Source organism: Dryas octopetala, chromosome 2 (genome assembly GCF_963921425.1).
Source record: "Dryas octopetala chromosome 2, drDryOcto1.1, whole genome shotgun sequence".
Taxonomy (NCBI): Eukaryota; Viridiplantae; Streptophyta; class Magnoliopsida; order Rosales; family Rosaceae; genus Dryas; species Dryas octopetala.
This window is the reverse complement of record NC_141367.1, coordinates 19,365,585-19,382,285: the sequence shown is the minus strand read 5'-3', so window position 1 is coordinate 19,382,285 and position 16,701 is coordinate 19,365,585. Positions and strand designations below refer to the sequence as shown.

The following is a 16,701-nucleotide window of genomic DNA, read 5'->3' as shown; positions in this document are numbered from 1 at the left end:
AATCCTATCCCAAATTTATAATTTATAATTCATTCCCCTGCAAACGCTTTTCACAAAAACTAAATCGATGATGGGAAACATTGCTTATCAAGATTACGAAGAATTACGAAAATATTTTTCTTTGATCGGTTTTCAAGAAATAAAATAAAAAGAATAAGGTAGCTGAAAACACACAAGTTGACAACTTGACATAGGCACATAATGATAATAATCATTTATATGGATCAAAAGGTTGGCGTGTCTCTACAGCAATAAAAAAATAGTCTCATATTGCGGAAAACAACTAAATTGCACAGTTTCGGAATTGCTTCTAGCCTTGAAGGTTCATTACACACAAAGCGTTCAAGAACAGCAGAGACAATGAACACCAAATTCTGTAGTTGCAGCTTACAAGTTCAACTACCAAGCATACTTTGACACAATCATGACCCAGATGGGCATCTGATCCAATCTCCACAAGCTCCAGCAAGCTAACACCCTTTTTCGCAATAGATATTTACATAGCTAGCCTTCCATTGGTTTCACCGCACGTTTTCCCTTCGGCGCACATATCGGGTTCTGTCGTTGTATCTTGGTCTGTCCTGAGCTCTTGTGGGCTGTGGCTCCACCCTCCTCTGCCTTTCAGGTGACCTTTGAACAATTTCTCCATTCACAAACAACTCAGCTGCATTAAAGAAATTAAACAGCATTGAGTAACAAAAATTGGAAGTTAACTGAGAGACAATTAAAAAATCTTAAGCGGGCCTTCTTCTAAAATAAGGGTCAATAAGCAATGGAAGCAAACCATTTAGCAGAAAAAGAGTATAAAATGAAGAATGTCCATTTAAAGCATGGCAAAATAAGACATTATACAGCTACAGAAATTAACATAATAAGAACGTATATGTACACCACTTAACTCTAAAAAAAAAGTTCTGTTATCAACCAAACCAAGACTAGTACACATGTAGGCATCATTTTTGAGATCAATATGTTCAAGGACAACAAATGACAAAAATGTGAGATAATATAAAAAACATTCAAAATCAGTAGACAATCAAGCAACAGGACTGTTAAAAGAGAACAATTACAAGATAATTTGCTACTAAGCACCACCTGAGATGGAATAATACTATCAAAGTGACAAAATTGTCACCAAATGTATCAACTCCAATGATTCTGCAACTCCACAACATACAAGAAGCAACAGAACAGGATGGAGAGAATTATTATGAGTCCATTAGCATTCAAAGCTAGACATTGCACACCAAAGGCTCTTAGCTTTGCCAAGATGGACTGGGTTTTGCAAGAGAATAATATTTTTTTATAGTACATACTGTTGGCAAAGATGTCTTCCTAACAAGTGATAAAACATAAACAAAAGTTACTACCAAGCACCACCTAAGGTGATGACACCATCAAAATGGCACATTTTCAAGAAATGTATCAACTCCAATGATTCTGCAACTCCACGACATACAAGAAGCAACAGAACAGGTTGAAGAGACTAATTATAAGTCCATTAGCATTCAAAGCTAGACATCGCCCACTGAAGGCTACTAGCTTTGCCAAGATGGACTGGGATTTGCAAGAAGAGAAAAATAATTTTACAATAGCACAAATGTCAGCAAGGATGTCTTCCTAACAACAAAGTTGTACTGTACTTTTCCGGAAAATAGATTCAATCTTCAATTTCCAGAAGACTAAAATCAGTCAATAATCAATATATCAGAGGCTGCAACTTCATTTACAACACATCTTCAAGTTAAATCAGAAGAATATAAATTAATTTCGGAAAGGTGGAGCTCCACATCCATAGAAAGCATAATACAAAAACAAACAAATGTATAGACACAAAGAAACATAAATGTGCATGCACAAATAAACCACATTCAACATTTTCCAAAATATGTTTCATCTCCACTGATCTGCATCTCCATGTAGCATAGAAGCACAGAACAGTCAAGAGAGACATTTGATGTAAGTCCATTAGCATTCAAAGTTAAATAATGCCCGTAAGGCCTATTTAACTTCTCCAAGATGGACCACAAATTTATAAAAATTAATTTGAGTGAACCATAACAAATAGCACTCTTCACACTCTGGTGTAAGCATTCTCAAAACTTGATGACACAACATTACAACAAACCACTTCTTCAATCTAATTTGGGTGCAATAGGTTTTAAATGACAGCACACAGCTCTAAACATGCACAAGTGCTTAACCTTTTAATCCTCAAAAACTTACCGCCATAGTCTTTATTTTCAGGATCAACATATGAATCTGGAAGCACAAAAAGAACACCGGGCAGGCCTGATAACAAAAAAGAAAAGAAAAAAAAAATCAATGACACAAAGAGACACACCGTATGTAGAGTGTGTACAATCCCACTCATACTGGAAACTAAAACATTGTTGCAATTTAATTAACCCAAACCTTCAAGCTTATTTGAGGTCTCCTCGTCAATCTCACAGCCAAACCCAAAATACCTCTCGCATGACACATTGTAGATCTTCTTCTTTGCGTCTTCCTCGCTGACAAACCATTACAAACAGTTCACGCACAACAAAAACCCAAAACTTTAACTCAAACAAAAAAACAAAATAAAAATATATAATGGCCCATTCAATAACAAACACATTGTACTTCTTACGCAGACCTACATATCACAGATCTCATAACAGTAATAACAGCTACGAATCAATAAAAACTTTCATAAATCAAATACAAACTAAAATTAACTACAATCAAAACATAACCAACACATTAAAAAGCTTCATTTTATGCAATTAATTTTCCTCCAATTTCTCAGCAATCAAACACAAAACCCAAGAAACCCGTTACCTCCCAAGGACTTTAGCGAGGGTCTGAACATAGCAATCGATCATCTGCTGCTTGGTCGCGCCCTCGCCACCTGGCTTGTCCATGACGATGAGCCAGTGCTCGTAGTCGCAACCCGGGAAAAGCGGGGCCATTTCGGTCGGTGGGCGGTCACTGAAGTTCGAACCCGAGTTGAGGGGCGAGTACGACCCGCCAGAGCGGTTCACCCGGCACCGGATCGGAGTGAACCGGGTGGTGGAGGCAGGGAAGGACCGGACGGCGTGGGAGAGCGGGGCAGCAGATCGACGGCCGAGGATGAGAGATGGTAGGGAGGGAGGTTGGGTTATTTTGGATGAGGAGAGGAGGCGTTTGGGTATGAAGAAAGAGAGTGCGGGGTGGCGAGAGGTGGCGGTGGTGGTGGTGGCGGCGGCCATGGCAATGGCTCGGACTAGGGTTTGGACCATTTTTGGGGGAAAGGGAGAGAGTGAGAGTGAAAGTGTGAGACGAATGAAAAATGAGGGTTTATGGAAGGGGATAAGGGTATGGGGGGTATTTATCTTTATTTTTAAACAACTTTTGGGTTGGGCCACTGCAAGTTGTAGTGTTATGGGCTATACTTGGGGACTATTATGGGCTTGTAACTTGTCGGAGCATCATTCGAATCTACAGAAGTTTTATGGCCCGTTTCATATGTACGTCTTACGTTGGATTAGATTGAATTGGACTATACTTCATTATGATGTATCAAATAACGAATTTAAAAGAGCTTTAAAAGATTTGCACGGTAAAATACAATTCAATTGAACACAATCACTTTGAAAAATTTGGGTTTTTAGCGCCACATTAAATGTGTTTAATCGCATATAAGCATTTAAATATGCGATTAAGATGTTCAAAATGTCACTCATGTATAAAGTATGTACTTTTACATTGAATTTTTTGTCGACAACTTAAATGAAGTTAAAAGTTTGAATTTAATTGCTTTCGTTTTAAAAGTACAGTATTAAAGTTGCCAAAATTAAAATAACAAAACCAAAGTAAAAATTTTGGAACCAAAATGTCATTTGGCTTAAAATGGAGTAATTAATGTTATTCCTACATGCAATCTCAATGAGTAATTCTAAATCGACCCACATTTTATGCTGTGTTGCTCCTAATATGTTTTTTCCAACTCCATACCCTTATAATTTTAAGACTTTAACAAACTAAAAAATAAAACAAAATATCTGAACAAACCCATAACAATATAGAAATTGAGAGAGAGAGAGAGAGAGAGAGAGAGAGAGAGAGGAGGAGAGAATGTTGAAGATAAAGACAAGTCTACCCTTTCTACTGTGGACAAGCATACAGATCAATCTAACTCTAGCATACGATTACTAATATCAGTTAGGATTTGTTACTCTGTTTTATATGGATCAGTTATTACGTACTGTATTGTTAGAGTAGTTAAAGTACAAGGGTAAAGGGTTATATAAATATAGTATTATATACATATATATTTCTAAATGTACCATTTGTTCATTCAATCAATGTGATCGAGGAACATTTTTGTTTTATATCAAAACTTTACAGAGAAAAGCATGGGGTGGTGGGAGATAGTGAGAATGGGTGTTGAGTTGGGCAGCATAGTGTTGGGGTATAAGCTGGCCAAAAAGGTTGTTGGTGGTGTTGGTGAAGAATCAGCTGAAACCCCAAAGCAGCAGATATATGGGGGACCTAATTATATGTTTTTGGGAATAATAGGAATGTGGTTGACTGCATGCATTTGCGGGTTGCTGCAATGTGGTGCTGCATTTTCATCAGACCATTCTGCAGTCACGGCTGAGCAGGAGGCCCTCTTCCTGCCCATACTGCACCAGCAGGGAAGGGAGAAGATCAGGTGGTTGCTAATGGCCTTCTGCGAGATGTTGCTGCCAGGATGGTGTTGGGGGCTGCCCTCATGATTGCTTTCAATTATCCAACTTCTGATGATCAAGGATCGAAACAGCTCGATCAACCCATGATCGTCTGATGGAGTATGCATCTCATGATCATCAAAAAGTATAGAAACGTGATTGATGTCTGCTTAGTACGGTGCATATCATCTCCATCGATCGAAAGTAGTTATGGGTTTGGTCCTTTTGTTTGTCATTAATTTCCAGTTAGCTAGTGAAATAGATTGAAAATTAATGGAAATACTCCCACATGCATTAATTTGTTAAAATTAAATATATCAGTGAGTTGGGACCATTCAATTCGTGACCCTTAACCAGGGGTGTAAAAATGACATAAAAACTCAAAATTCATGTCGATTCAAAGGATATTTTGATTTAAATCCGGCTTAAATCTAATAAGGTCTAAATCCATAAAAATTGAAACAATTTTAGACCCTTCACAATTTTTCAATCAATCCGGTCCGAGGCTCGAAACCCAATGCTCACTCCAAAACCCCCAAAAAAAAGATCCAAATTTTTTTACACTTTTTTATGAAATAATAATATATGCTAGTTAACTTCTTTCTTTTTTATCTTGCATGGATCGAATAGCAATCGATTATCTTAATTTACAGTTGATATATATCTCCATTTTGATGGTTCATATTAACAATCCCAATAATTTAACATGTCAAACTATTAATTTGGTGAGAGAATATTTTCACAAATGATAACTTGGTCATTGAAAGGTCTAGAAGTAACAAGTAAGTCAAAGCTAGCTTAAGTATTGTACCACGTACCAAAGCCTAAGCCTATCAAATATTGGACCCGAACCAATTTGGACTCGCCCAACCCAAATCTGAATTGAATTGGAGTTGGGTTGTACAATACATTCATACACAGAAGAGTCACTTAATTAGTTCAGTACATATCTTTTAAATTCGTTCTCTTTATCAATAATTAAAATGTTCAGGTTGTTCCAAATTGGAATCTCAAACTTGGCACTCAATTAAGGGAAATCCAAATTTATACGCTTAATCAAAATTCAATCTAACATTAATTAGTCAATGAAATATGTTGGTGACCAGGTCATTTATAGTCGTTGCTATGTATCTATATATAGGATCTATATCACTCTGTGTATGAAAAGATTCAAGATATTCGGCTGATCAGGCTTAGGGATGTCACTTGTTCATTCTAAATAAGATCTTCTGCGGATCTTTCTTGGGTTTAGAGTTTGAAAGTAAGTATTGAAAAGATAGTGTGTCATCACTTGAGAACATAGGAAGCTAGGAGGATTAGATTATTGAACCTCTTATGCAAAGCTCCAAACAATTCGTACAAGGCAACTAGGCGAAGAATATGGGACTCAGTGATTAGCCTTAATTGAGTATGTCACTAATTAATTAATCTTATTTGCAAGTTGTTCCCTTGTCGCTATATACAATGTATGTACATACATTTATGAAGTTATTTGTAGCATGCAATACGGTGCTGGTTTGAAGAGTTATTAATCTTAGGATAAGTAATGCTAAGTGCATGTACTATCACATATACTAAAATATGAATTTCTGAAGAATCAAATTGAACATCTTATTATACTGAATTATGAACGTCATAAAAAGAGTACATCAATTTCGCAAACTACAAATTAACTAAAAGGCGTATATCTTATTTGAAAATGTGTACTACGTACATTTTCTTACATCTTATTGTACTACATATTTATACATAGTGCAGGATGACTTTGAGATTTTTAAAGCTCGAAATGCTCTCAATTTTTCATATACATTACTAGCTTGAGTCTAATTTAGAGAGACTTATTAAGGATTCGAAACCTGAGACGCTTGAGGGGTGCACTTGCCAGAAGGCACGCTCTAGGCAAGGCGAGAGTGAGAAATATTAATATCAGATACAAGTAAAAGGTCGGTTGTAACAACCAACCATGGTCATTATCCTTTCGCTCGTTCTTTTGTTTTGCTCTCCTCACTGCATTAATGCCGGCAGTAAATGCTAGTGCCATTCCTCCAATGGAAACCCGAATGAGAAGCTCAACTGTACGAGGCGATAAGAATGGCTTCGCTACTATTTCATTGTAAATCACAAAAGCTACGGCAGCGAAGGCAAGTTCGTTAGAATACAAATACACTTTATAATGATGAAGTCCGTATAAAATCGGAATTCCCTTTTCTGTTCCTCCAGGAACGGTGAAAGCTGCTGCAAATGTGACGGTGGCGATAATCGTCGCTATGAGTAGTCTGGATTCACGTCTTTTTTGCTTTCCACTTTTGTTTTCATCCGGAGATCTCAATTTCCAGAAATCACGTTTGATTTGTTCTTGGAAAAATGGCAGACCAACGGAGCACCCCAGCTGCTCCAAACCCGTACTACTACCAATATTCATTTCCTAAAATATTATAGACAAAACGAACTCTTTAGTCAACATATGAAAAATCAATTGATGCTTTTAAACCTTGACCTAATTAATTAGGGAGAAGCTGAGAGGTAATGTATATTAAATAATATATGGATCGTTCTTCACATATATTTTATGTGTATAATTGCCAAAGATTCAAAATAATTAAAAAAGCTTTAAAGCTAGGTAAAATATTGTGTGCCTAGCTCTTAAGGCACTCAAAATTAATTGTGTACCTGTTCTCCAATGTTAGTGGCCTTTGAGAGTTCCTTATTGGTAGTAATCTTGTCCACCCTAGGATCTTGCATCAACATTTTCATAATTTCACGATGTTGATAAATGGCAGCCAGATGCAAAGGAGTGTTTTCATCGTCATCTGCTTCATTTATTAGCCATGCAAACTTAGGCGTATTCAATATATACAAGATAACGTTTATTTGTCCACCAGAAACTGCAGCATGCAGAGCCGTTTGGCCTTTGTCGTTGAGCAAATCACAAATATCAGGCCGACGCTGAATTAGCTCTTCCATGACTTTGGTGTGACCTGCATAGGCCGCGACATGAAGAGCTGACATTCCATAATTGTCTTTCATGTAAGGAGCACAACTATCACGTAATTCACGTTCCATCAACACTCCAATTGCTTCATGGTTCCCGCTCAGTGCTGCGTGGTGTAAGGGAGTCCACCCAAGTGCGTCAACTTCTTCCACCAATTTTGGATTTTTCGAGACCATAGTCTGGATCAAGTCTACAAGATGCATATATGCGTACGTTGATATCGAAAAATTAGAAAAGAATTGGGATAAAGTCACCTATATATCTTACATGAGATCGATATGTTTTACATGCATGGGCCCCACTTCAAGTGAGAGTGAAAAGAATTGGGTTATATATAATGCGTTTTTCTATATAGTCTACAACATGCGTTGATATCGACAAATTAGAATTGAGGGGGTAGTACTGTCGAAAGATGTTATATATATTTATTGACTTATTTATAAATGACCATTTATTATGTATATGAGGGTATAAAAGGAATTGTAAATATTAAGGGGTTTTGAGAGAATTTCTATATGGATGGGGGTTTAGACAAATTTTTTGAGTGGTTAGGGGTTTAAAATTAGTCAATATAATTTTTTCACCTATATATATATATCTTACATATCTTACATGAGATATGTGTTGAGAGTAATGTGGAGTAATGTCCCATATCAGAAAACTAGAGCTTAGCATATGTGCTTATAAGTCTTGGGCCTCTCTACCCATAGCTAATTGGTTTTGGGTTGGATGCTCTAATTCTATCATGGTATCAGAGCTTGGTTATCCGCGTGTAAGGCCCAACGGCCACACATGCTTCCACGTCACCCAATACAATTTGTTCACGTGTAAGGATCAAAATATCGCCACACGTGCGGGGGCGTGTTGAGAGTAATGTGGAGCAATGTCCCACATCGAAAAACTAGAGCTTAGCATATGTGCTTATAAGTTTTGGGTCTCTACACCCATAGCCAATTAATTTTGGGTTAGATGCTCTAATTCTATCAATATGTTTTACATGCACGGCCCCACTTCAAGTGAGAGTGAAAAAAAAAAAAGTTAGAAAAGAATTGGGTATTATCGTTTTTCTATAATGAAGATGCATGACCTGAAAGTTATAATTGCATGCTGCCATGACAGACATCGAAAAACTAGAACTTAGCATATGTGCTTATAAGTTTTGGGTCTCTCCACCCATAGCCAATTAATTTTGGGTTAGATGCTCTAATTCTATCAATATGTTTTACATGCACAGCCCCACTTCAAGTGAGAGTGAAAAAAAAAAAAAAGTTAGAAAAGAATTGGGTATTATCGTTTTTTTATAATGAAGATGCATGACCTGAAAGTTATAATTGCATGCTGCCATGACAGTGTACTTTACCTTTGACCTCTTCATGCAGTTGAGTTACCGCTACATGCAAAGCTGTGACACCGTTGAAGCCCTTATAAGAAGGGGATATTGGACACTTTTTCAAAATAGAAAGAGCCATGAGCCGAAAGCCTTGGCGAGTAGCAATGAACAAGGGCGACTCGTTTGCACTATTAGTAAAACAACACAATTTAGGATCGGCTGCCATTAACAGAGTCACCACTCCACCATGACCGTAACGGGCAGCCACGTGCAGTGCTGTATCCATTTTCAAATTAGTCATTCGGAGTAGCTTTTTCTTAACTGCTCCATCATAAGGTAACTTTGCTCGCCCGCTTTCCCCATCATCATCATGATCTACTCCTTTACCATGCCGCCACGTTGTCTTCGTCTTGGCGTGTTCAATGAGAAACCCTACTACTTCATCTGAGCCTACTCTGGCAGCAATATGGAGCGGACTTTCTCCCTTCTTGTTGGTGGCCCAAAATAGCTTGAATTGATTCATATCAAGTAATTGGACCTCTTTGAAGAAATCTGTCTGCTTGTATTCAGCGGCAACATGAAGAATGTTGTTTCCTTTAGGTGTTTTTTGATGGAGAAGATGATCAATTGATACATCTCCACTTATTTTTCTTCTCAAGAAACCAACATCACCCATTTCTGCTGCCTCATACAGACAAGGATTCATATTTGGCAAGCTTTGAACTGATCTCTCTCTCAACTTATTTAAGGTTGTTGAGAAATTAATTAATTAAGTACAGCAATGCACTGAATAGAGGCATGTGTGAACTGTGTCTACTTATAGGTAGCGATCAATCATTGTAACAACAGATTAACTTTTCAAAAACGGCAACTAACCAAGACTTTTGTAGCAAGACTTCGATCTGTAGACCAAGACTTCTGTAGCAAGACTTCTGCACTCGTGGCCAAGGCTGCTTGCTAACTCTCAGCCATTTGTTAGAAGTGAGGTGGTCGTAGATAGAGCTCAGAAGATGATCCTCCGGATCTGGATTTTTGGCGTCGTTTCAGTCCGCGTGGTTGACGGGGAAGAAAGAAATGAATGAATGTTGTTTTGGGAAAATGTAGAAAGCCATTGGTTCGCAGCAAAGTACACACATTGAAATTTTGTAGTCCAATCAAGAAATAAAATTTTGGGGTTCGGGGAAATTTCGATGGAAATTTCGACGAAAATTTCGAAGATTTTTAAATTTCGATAAAAATTAGATGAAAAAGGCGAAAATTGCTATCAAAATACAGAAATTTTGAATGAAACTTTACCATATGTTTATTTAACATATTATCTACAATATTGATAAAAAAATATTGAAGAAACCAAATTATATAATAGGTTTCATGTGATATAAAATGAACACAATGCGTGCTGGAGGCAAATACTGTTAAATAAAATTAGTATAATGAATAAATAAAATTAGTATATTCTTTATACTCTATAATCTATACACTAAACTCTAATACTAAATCCTATATATTCTATATACCATAATATCTTTATATTCTATAATCTATACACTAAACTCTATATACTCTATATTCTTTAAGATATATATATAATATAAAATATTAGGATATAGGCTTTCAGAGTATTTTTTATTATTTTATATATATAAATGTATTATGATTAAGGTTTAAAAATAACTAAACGAAACCCTAAAAGAGCCAAACGAAACCCCAAACTTTTTTTTTTCTTTCCAATTGTCCAAAGACTCAAAACCCCAATCAACCTAAACCTTTTTTTTTTTTCTTTTTTTTCTTTATCGGCCAGAGGTACCTTATCAGCCATCTTCTGGTGGGTCACATCACTCTACAGGTGTTGGATTTTCTAGATTGCTTTCTGGTAATTTAGGTGATGAAGAATTTATGAGACATTTTGGTCCGCAGGGAGGATCATGGTCACATTCAGCTTCGAATTCGGGTTCTGCTGCTGGACTTGAGTAGATTATTTTTGTTTGCCTACTTTATTTTATCTCTATTGATAGAACAATATTATTTGACATGTATTGTTAATTGAAAGATTTTTTGTTTATTAGTGTATAATTATTATTGGAAATGTTTTATATTAATTAGTTTATTTTATATTAATTATTTCAAATATAATTTCATTTATTTTTTGTTATATATATTCAATAATTCTGGCGGTTGTATCCGCCAGAAAAGGATTTTTAATATATTTTATTACTTTTCCTGGCGGATACACGATCAATGCCGGCGGTTATATCCGCCAGGAAAGTATTTTTTTATATATTTTATTTATTTTCCTGGCTGATATACTATCAATGCCGGCAGTTATATCCCCCAGAAATTAGTAAATGCCGGCAGTTATATCCGCCAGGGCTTATTTAATGCCGGCGGTTATATCTGTCAGCACTTAGTTAATGCCGGCAGATATATCCGCCAGGAAAAGTTTAATGCCTTGTCAGCGTGAAATGGTATTCCTGACGGATTTAGACAGCTGTCCGCCAGAAAAAGTGTTTTGCCTGCCGTATTAATGGTGGCGGAAACTCTATCCGCCACTGCTTTATAATCTTGGCGTATTTAACTATTTTTCCGCCAGAAATTTTTTTTTCCTGACGATTTAATTTCGCCAGAAATAAGTGCTTTTGTGGTAGTGAATATATGGCTGTATGGGAGGCTAGTTTATTGCACCTTTTTTTATTTCAATCAAGGCAGCATATATAGTTAGGAACTCTTGGTACTTATGAAATATATATTGTTTTGGCTTGCATTTTGTTATTTACTCTTTAATTTCTAACTCTTAAAAATGTTACTTTGTATTTGGAATTGATTACCATAATTTTAATGAAGTGTGTATTTCTCTGACATTTATTTTGATGCAGTATTTTATTTGATAAAATTAAATGGCAGGTGTATGAAGCTAGATAGAAATTAAGTTGCATATGTATAAATAAGCAAAAAAAAAAATAATAACTCAAAGACGGTGTTTGTATTTGGAATTGATTACCATAATTTTAATGAAGTGTGTATTTCTCGTACATTTATTTTGATGCAGTATTTTATTTGATAAAATTAAATGGCAGGTGCATGTATGAAGCTAGATAGAAATTAAGTTGCATATGTATAAATAAGCAAAAAAATAATAATAATAACTCAAAGACGGCGTGCAAAATGTAAGCCGTAATATGCAGACTAATTACGGCGTGCAGATCATGTCGTAAATAGTAATTTTAAACGGGAGAGATGGTCATTTATGGCGTGTTATGCTTACATTTACGGTGTATATTGCACGTCATTATAAGTATAGACCTTTCACGGCATGCGCTTCAACGACACACAGCGGCACGCCGTAAATATCAATTTACGGCATGCAACGCCCGCCGTGGAAGCTCCGTTTTGGTGTAGTGGTTACTATGTATTTATAGGATCTATATCACTCTGTGTATGAAAAGATTCAAGATCTTCGGCTGATCAGGCTTAGGGATGTCACTTGTTCATTCTAAATAAGATCTTCTGCTGATCTTTCTTGGGTTTAGAGTTTGAAAGTAATTAAGTATTGAAAAGATAGTGTGTCATCACTTGAGAACATAGGAGGCTAGGAGGATTAGATTATTGAATTATTGAATTATTGAACCTCTTATGCAAAGCTCCAAACAATTAGTACAAGGCAATTAGGCAAAGAATATGGGACTCAGTGATCAGGCTTAATTGAGTATGCCACTAATTAATTTATCCTGTTTGCAAGTTGTTCCCTTGTCGTTATATACAATGTATGTACATACATATATGAAGTTATTTGTAGCATGCAATACGGTGCTGGTTTGAAGAGTTATTAATCTTAGGATAAGTAATGCTAGGTGCATGTATCACATATACTAAAATATGAATTTCTGAAGAATCAAATTGAACATCTTATTATACTGAATTAACGTCATAAAAAGAGTACATCAATCTCGCAAACTACAAATTAACTAAAAGGCGTATATCTTATTTGAAAATGTGTACTACTCGTACATTTTCTTACATCTTATTGTACTACATATTTATACATAGTGCAGGATGACTTTGAGATTTTTAAAGCTCGAAATGCTCTCAATTTTTCATATACATTACTAGCTTGAGTCTAATTTGGAGAGACTTATTAAGGATTCGAAACCTGAGACGCTTGAGGGGTGCACTTGCCAGAAGGTACGCTCTAGGCAAGGCGAGAGTGAGAATTATTAATATCACATACAAGTAAAAGGTCGGCTGTAACAACCAACCATGGTCGAGATAATTAACACTACCAGGGGCATTTTTGTTTTGGTCGTCCTTTTGTTTTGCTCTACTCACTGCATTAATGCCGGCAGTAAATGCTAGTGCCATTCCTCCAATGGAAACCCGAATGAGAAGCTCAACTGTACGAGGCGATAAGAATGGCTTCTCTACTATTTCATTGTAAATCACAAAAGCTACGGCAGCGAAGGCAAATTGGTTAGAATACAAATACACTTTATAATGATGAAGTTTGTATAAAATCGGAATTCCCTTTTCTGTTCCTCCAGGAACAGTGAAAGCTGCTGCAAATGTGACAGTGGCGATAATCGTCGCTATGAGTAGTCTGGATTCACGTCTTTCTTGCTTTCCACTTTTGTTTTCATCCGGAGATCTCAATTTCCAGAAATCACGTTTGATTTGTTCTTGGAAAAATGGCAGACCAACTGAGCACCCCAGCTGCTCCAGACCCGTACTATTACCAATATTCATTTCCTAAAATATTATAGACAAAACGTACTCTTTAGTCAACATATGAAAAATCAATTGATGCTTTTAAACCTTGACCTAATTAATTAGGGAGAAGCTGAGAGGTAATGTATATTAAATAATATATGGATCGTTGTTCACATATATTTTATGTGTATAATTGCCAAAGATTCAAAATAATTCAAAATAAAGCTAGGTCAAATATTGTGTGCCTAGCTCTTTAAGGCACTCAAAATTAATTGTGTACCTGTTGTCCAATGTCAGTGGCCTTTGAGAGTTCCTTATTGGTAGCAATCTTGTCCACCCTAGGATCTTGCATCAACATTCTCATAATTTCATGATGTTGATAAATGGCAGCCAGATGCAAAGGAGTGTTTTCATCGTCATCTGCTTCATTTATTAGCCATGCATACTTAGGCCTATTCAATATATATAAGATAACGTTTATTTGTCCACCAGAAACTGCAGCATGCAGAGCCGTTTGGCCTTTGTTGTTGAGCAAATCACAAATATCAGGCCGACGCTGAATTAGCTCTTCCATGACTTTGGTGTGACCTGCATAGGCCGCGACATGAAGAGCTGACATTCCATATTTGTCTTTCATGTAAGGAGCACAACTATCACGTAATTCACGTTCCATCAACACTCCAATTGCTTCATGGTTCCCGCTCAGTGCTGCGTGGTGTAAGGGAGTCCACCCAAGTGCGTCAACTTCTTCCACCAATTTTGGATTTTTCGAGACCATAGTCTGGATCAAGTCTACAAGATGCATATATGCGTACGTTGATATCGAAAAATTAGAAAAGAATTGGGATAAAGTCACCTATATATCTTACATGAGATGGATATGTTTTACATGCACGATCCCCACTTCAAGTGAGAGTGAAAAAAAAAAAAGGTTAGAAAAGAATTGGGTTATAATGCGTTTTTCTATAATGAAGATGCATGACCTGAAAGTTATAATTAATTGCATGCTGCCATGACAGTGTACTTTACCTTTGACCTCTTCATGTGGTTGAGTTACCGCTACATGCAAAGCTGTGACACCGTTGAAGCCCTTATAAGAAGGGGATATTGGACACTCGTTCAAAATAGAAAGAGCTATGAGCCGAAAGCCTTGGCGAGTAGCAATGAACAAGGGCGACTCGTGTGCACTATTAGTAAAACAACACAATTTAGGATCGGCTGCCATTAACAGCGTCACCACTCCACCATGACCGTAACGGGCAGCCACGTGCAGTGCTGTATCCATTTTCAAATTAGTCATTCGGAGTAGCTTTTTCTTATCTGCTCCATCATAAGTTAACTTTGCTCGCCCGCTTTCCTCATCATCATCATGATCTACTCCTTTACCATGCCGCCACGTTGTCATCCTCTTGGCGTGTTCAATGAGAAACCCTACTACTTCATCTGAGCCTACTCTGGCAGCAATATGGAGCGGACTTTCTCCCTTCTTGTTGGTGGCCCAAAATAGCTTGAATTGATTCATATCAAGTGATTGGACCTCTTTGAAGAAATCTGTCTGCTTGTATTCAGCGGCAACATGAAGAATGTTGTTTCCTTTAGGTGTTTTTTGATGAAGAAGATGATCAATTGATACATCTCCACTTATTTTTCTTCTCAAGAAACCAACATCACCCATTTCTGCTGCCTCATACAGACAAGGATTCATATTTGGCAAGCTTTGAACTGATCTCTCTCTCAACTTATTTAATTAATTAAGTACAGCAATGCACTGAATATATAGAGGCATGTGTGAGCTGTGTCTACTTATAGGTAGCGATCAATCATTGAAACAACAGATTAACTTTTCAAAAACAACGGGCAACTAACCAAGACTTCCATCTGTAGCAAGACTTCTGTAGCAAAATAAAAATATTCCTATAATATTACAAAAAAAAAAATATAGAAATGATTATTATGCTAATACTTTTTAGTTTTTAACCAAGTTTGTTTTCTAAGAAAATTCCCAAGTGTGTTTTTCTTAAACCTCTTAAATAATTTTTTATTAAATAATAACTACCCAACCCACTTGCCTCAGTTGCCTGGAAAACCAAAAGACAAAAGTCCAAGTCTCCCAGGATTACCCAGCCGCCAGCCGCCAGCCGCCTCCCACATCTTCCAGCCTGTTTATTGAGCTCAAACTGGATGAGAGAAATTAATTAATTAAGTACAGCAATGCACTGAATAGAGGCATGTATGAACTGTGTCTACTTATAGGTAGCGAACAATCATTGTAACAACAGATTAACTTTTCAAAAATGGCAACTAACCAAGACTTCTGTAGCAAGACTTCTGTAGACCAAGACTTCTGTAGCAAAATAAAAATAGTCCTACAATATTTAAAAAAAAAAAAATAGAAATGATTATTATACTAATACTTTTTAGTTTTTACCCAAGTGTGTTTCCTACGAAAATTCCCAAGTGTGTTTTTCTTAAACCTCTTAAATAATTTTTTATTAAAGAATAACTACCTAACCCACTTGCCTCAGTTGCCTGGTAAAACCAAAAGACAAAAGTCCAAGTCTCCCAGGATACCCAGCCGCCTCCCACATCTTCCAGCAGCCTGTTTATTGAGCTCAAAGTGGATGAGAGAAATTAATTAATTAAGTACAGCAATGCACTGAATAGAGGCATGTCACATGTGTGAACTGTGTCTACTTATAGGTAGCGAACAATTATTGTAACAACAGATTAACTTTTCAAAAATGGCAACTAACCGAGACACATAATTTTATGATTAAACGATGTCTGGTTTTATAATCAGCAGGCTGATCACATAATTTTATAATTAAACGATGTCTGGTTTTATGTTCTAAGGATGCGTATCTATATTAGTCTATTTTACTCGCTTTTCCGCATGGCAATAGCATTTAACCCATGATTGTATCGGCATATGTATCCCTTAATTGGGTTTGAGTATATAGATTTGCATGGTTACCAATTAAACG

At 36.5% G+C, this 16,701-nt stretch overlaps 3 protein-coding genes across 3 annotated transcripts; all 3 read right to left on the bottom strand.

The window, feature by feature from the left end:
- Window positions 1-191: 191 nt before the first annotated feature.
- On the bottom strand, window positions 192-3,312 carry LOC147293800 (multiple organellar RNA editing factor 2, chloroplastic-like). The gene is made up of 4 exons (XM_086231913.1): window positions 2,824-3,312; window positions 2,416-2,513; window positions 2,227-2,292; window positions 192-664 (listed from the first exon to the last, which is right to left on the bottom strand). Exons 1-4 carry the CDS (start codon window positions 3,261-3,263, stop codon window positions 522-524), a joined length of 747 nt encoding a protein of 248 aa, XP_086088039.1. The 5' UTR covers window positions 3,264-3,312; the 3' UTR covers window positions 192-521.
- A 2,968-nt stretch (window positions 3,313-6,280) lies between these two features.
- LOC147293799 (protein ACCELERATED CELL DEATH 6-like) lies at window positions 6,281-9,868 on the bottom strand. Its single transcript, XM_086231746.1, has 3 exons — window positions 9,047-9,868; window positions 7,365-7,876; window positions 6,281-7,119 (listed from the first exon to the last, which is right to left on the bottom strand). The coding sequence occupies exons 1-3, from the start codon at window positions 9,720-9,722 to the stop codon at window positions 6,523-6,525; spliced, it is 1,785 nt and encodes a 594-aa protein (XP_086087872.1). The 5' UTR covers window positions 9,723-9,868; the 3' UTR covers window positions 6,281-6,522.
- A 3,034-nt stretch (window positions 9,869-12,902) lies between these two features.
- LOC147293798 (uncharacterized) lies at window positions 12,903-15,468 on the bottom strand. Its single transcript, XM_086231745.1, has 3 exons — window positions 14,747-15,468; window positions 13,998-14,509; window positions 12,903-13,756 (listed from the first exon to the last, which is right to left on the bottom strand). Exons 1-3 carry the CDS (start codon window positions 15,420-15,422, stop codon window positions 13,100-13,102), a joined length of 1,845 nt encoding a protein of 614 aa, XP_086087871.1. The 5' UTR covers window positions 15,423-15,468; the 3' UTR covers window positions 12,903-13,099.
- Window positions 15,469-16,701: the final 1,233 nt, after the last annotated feature.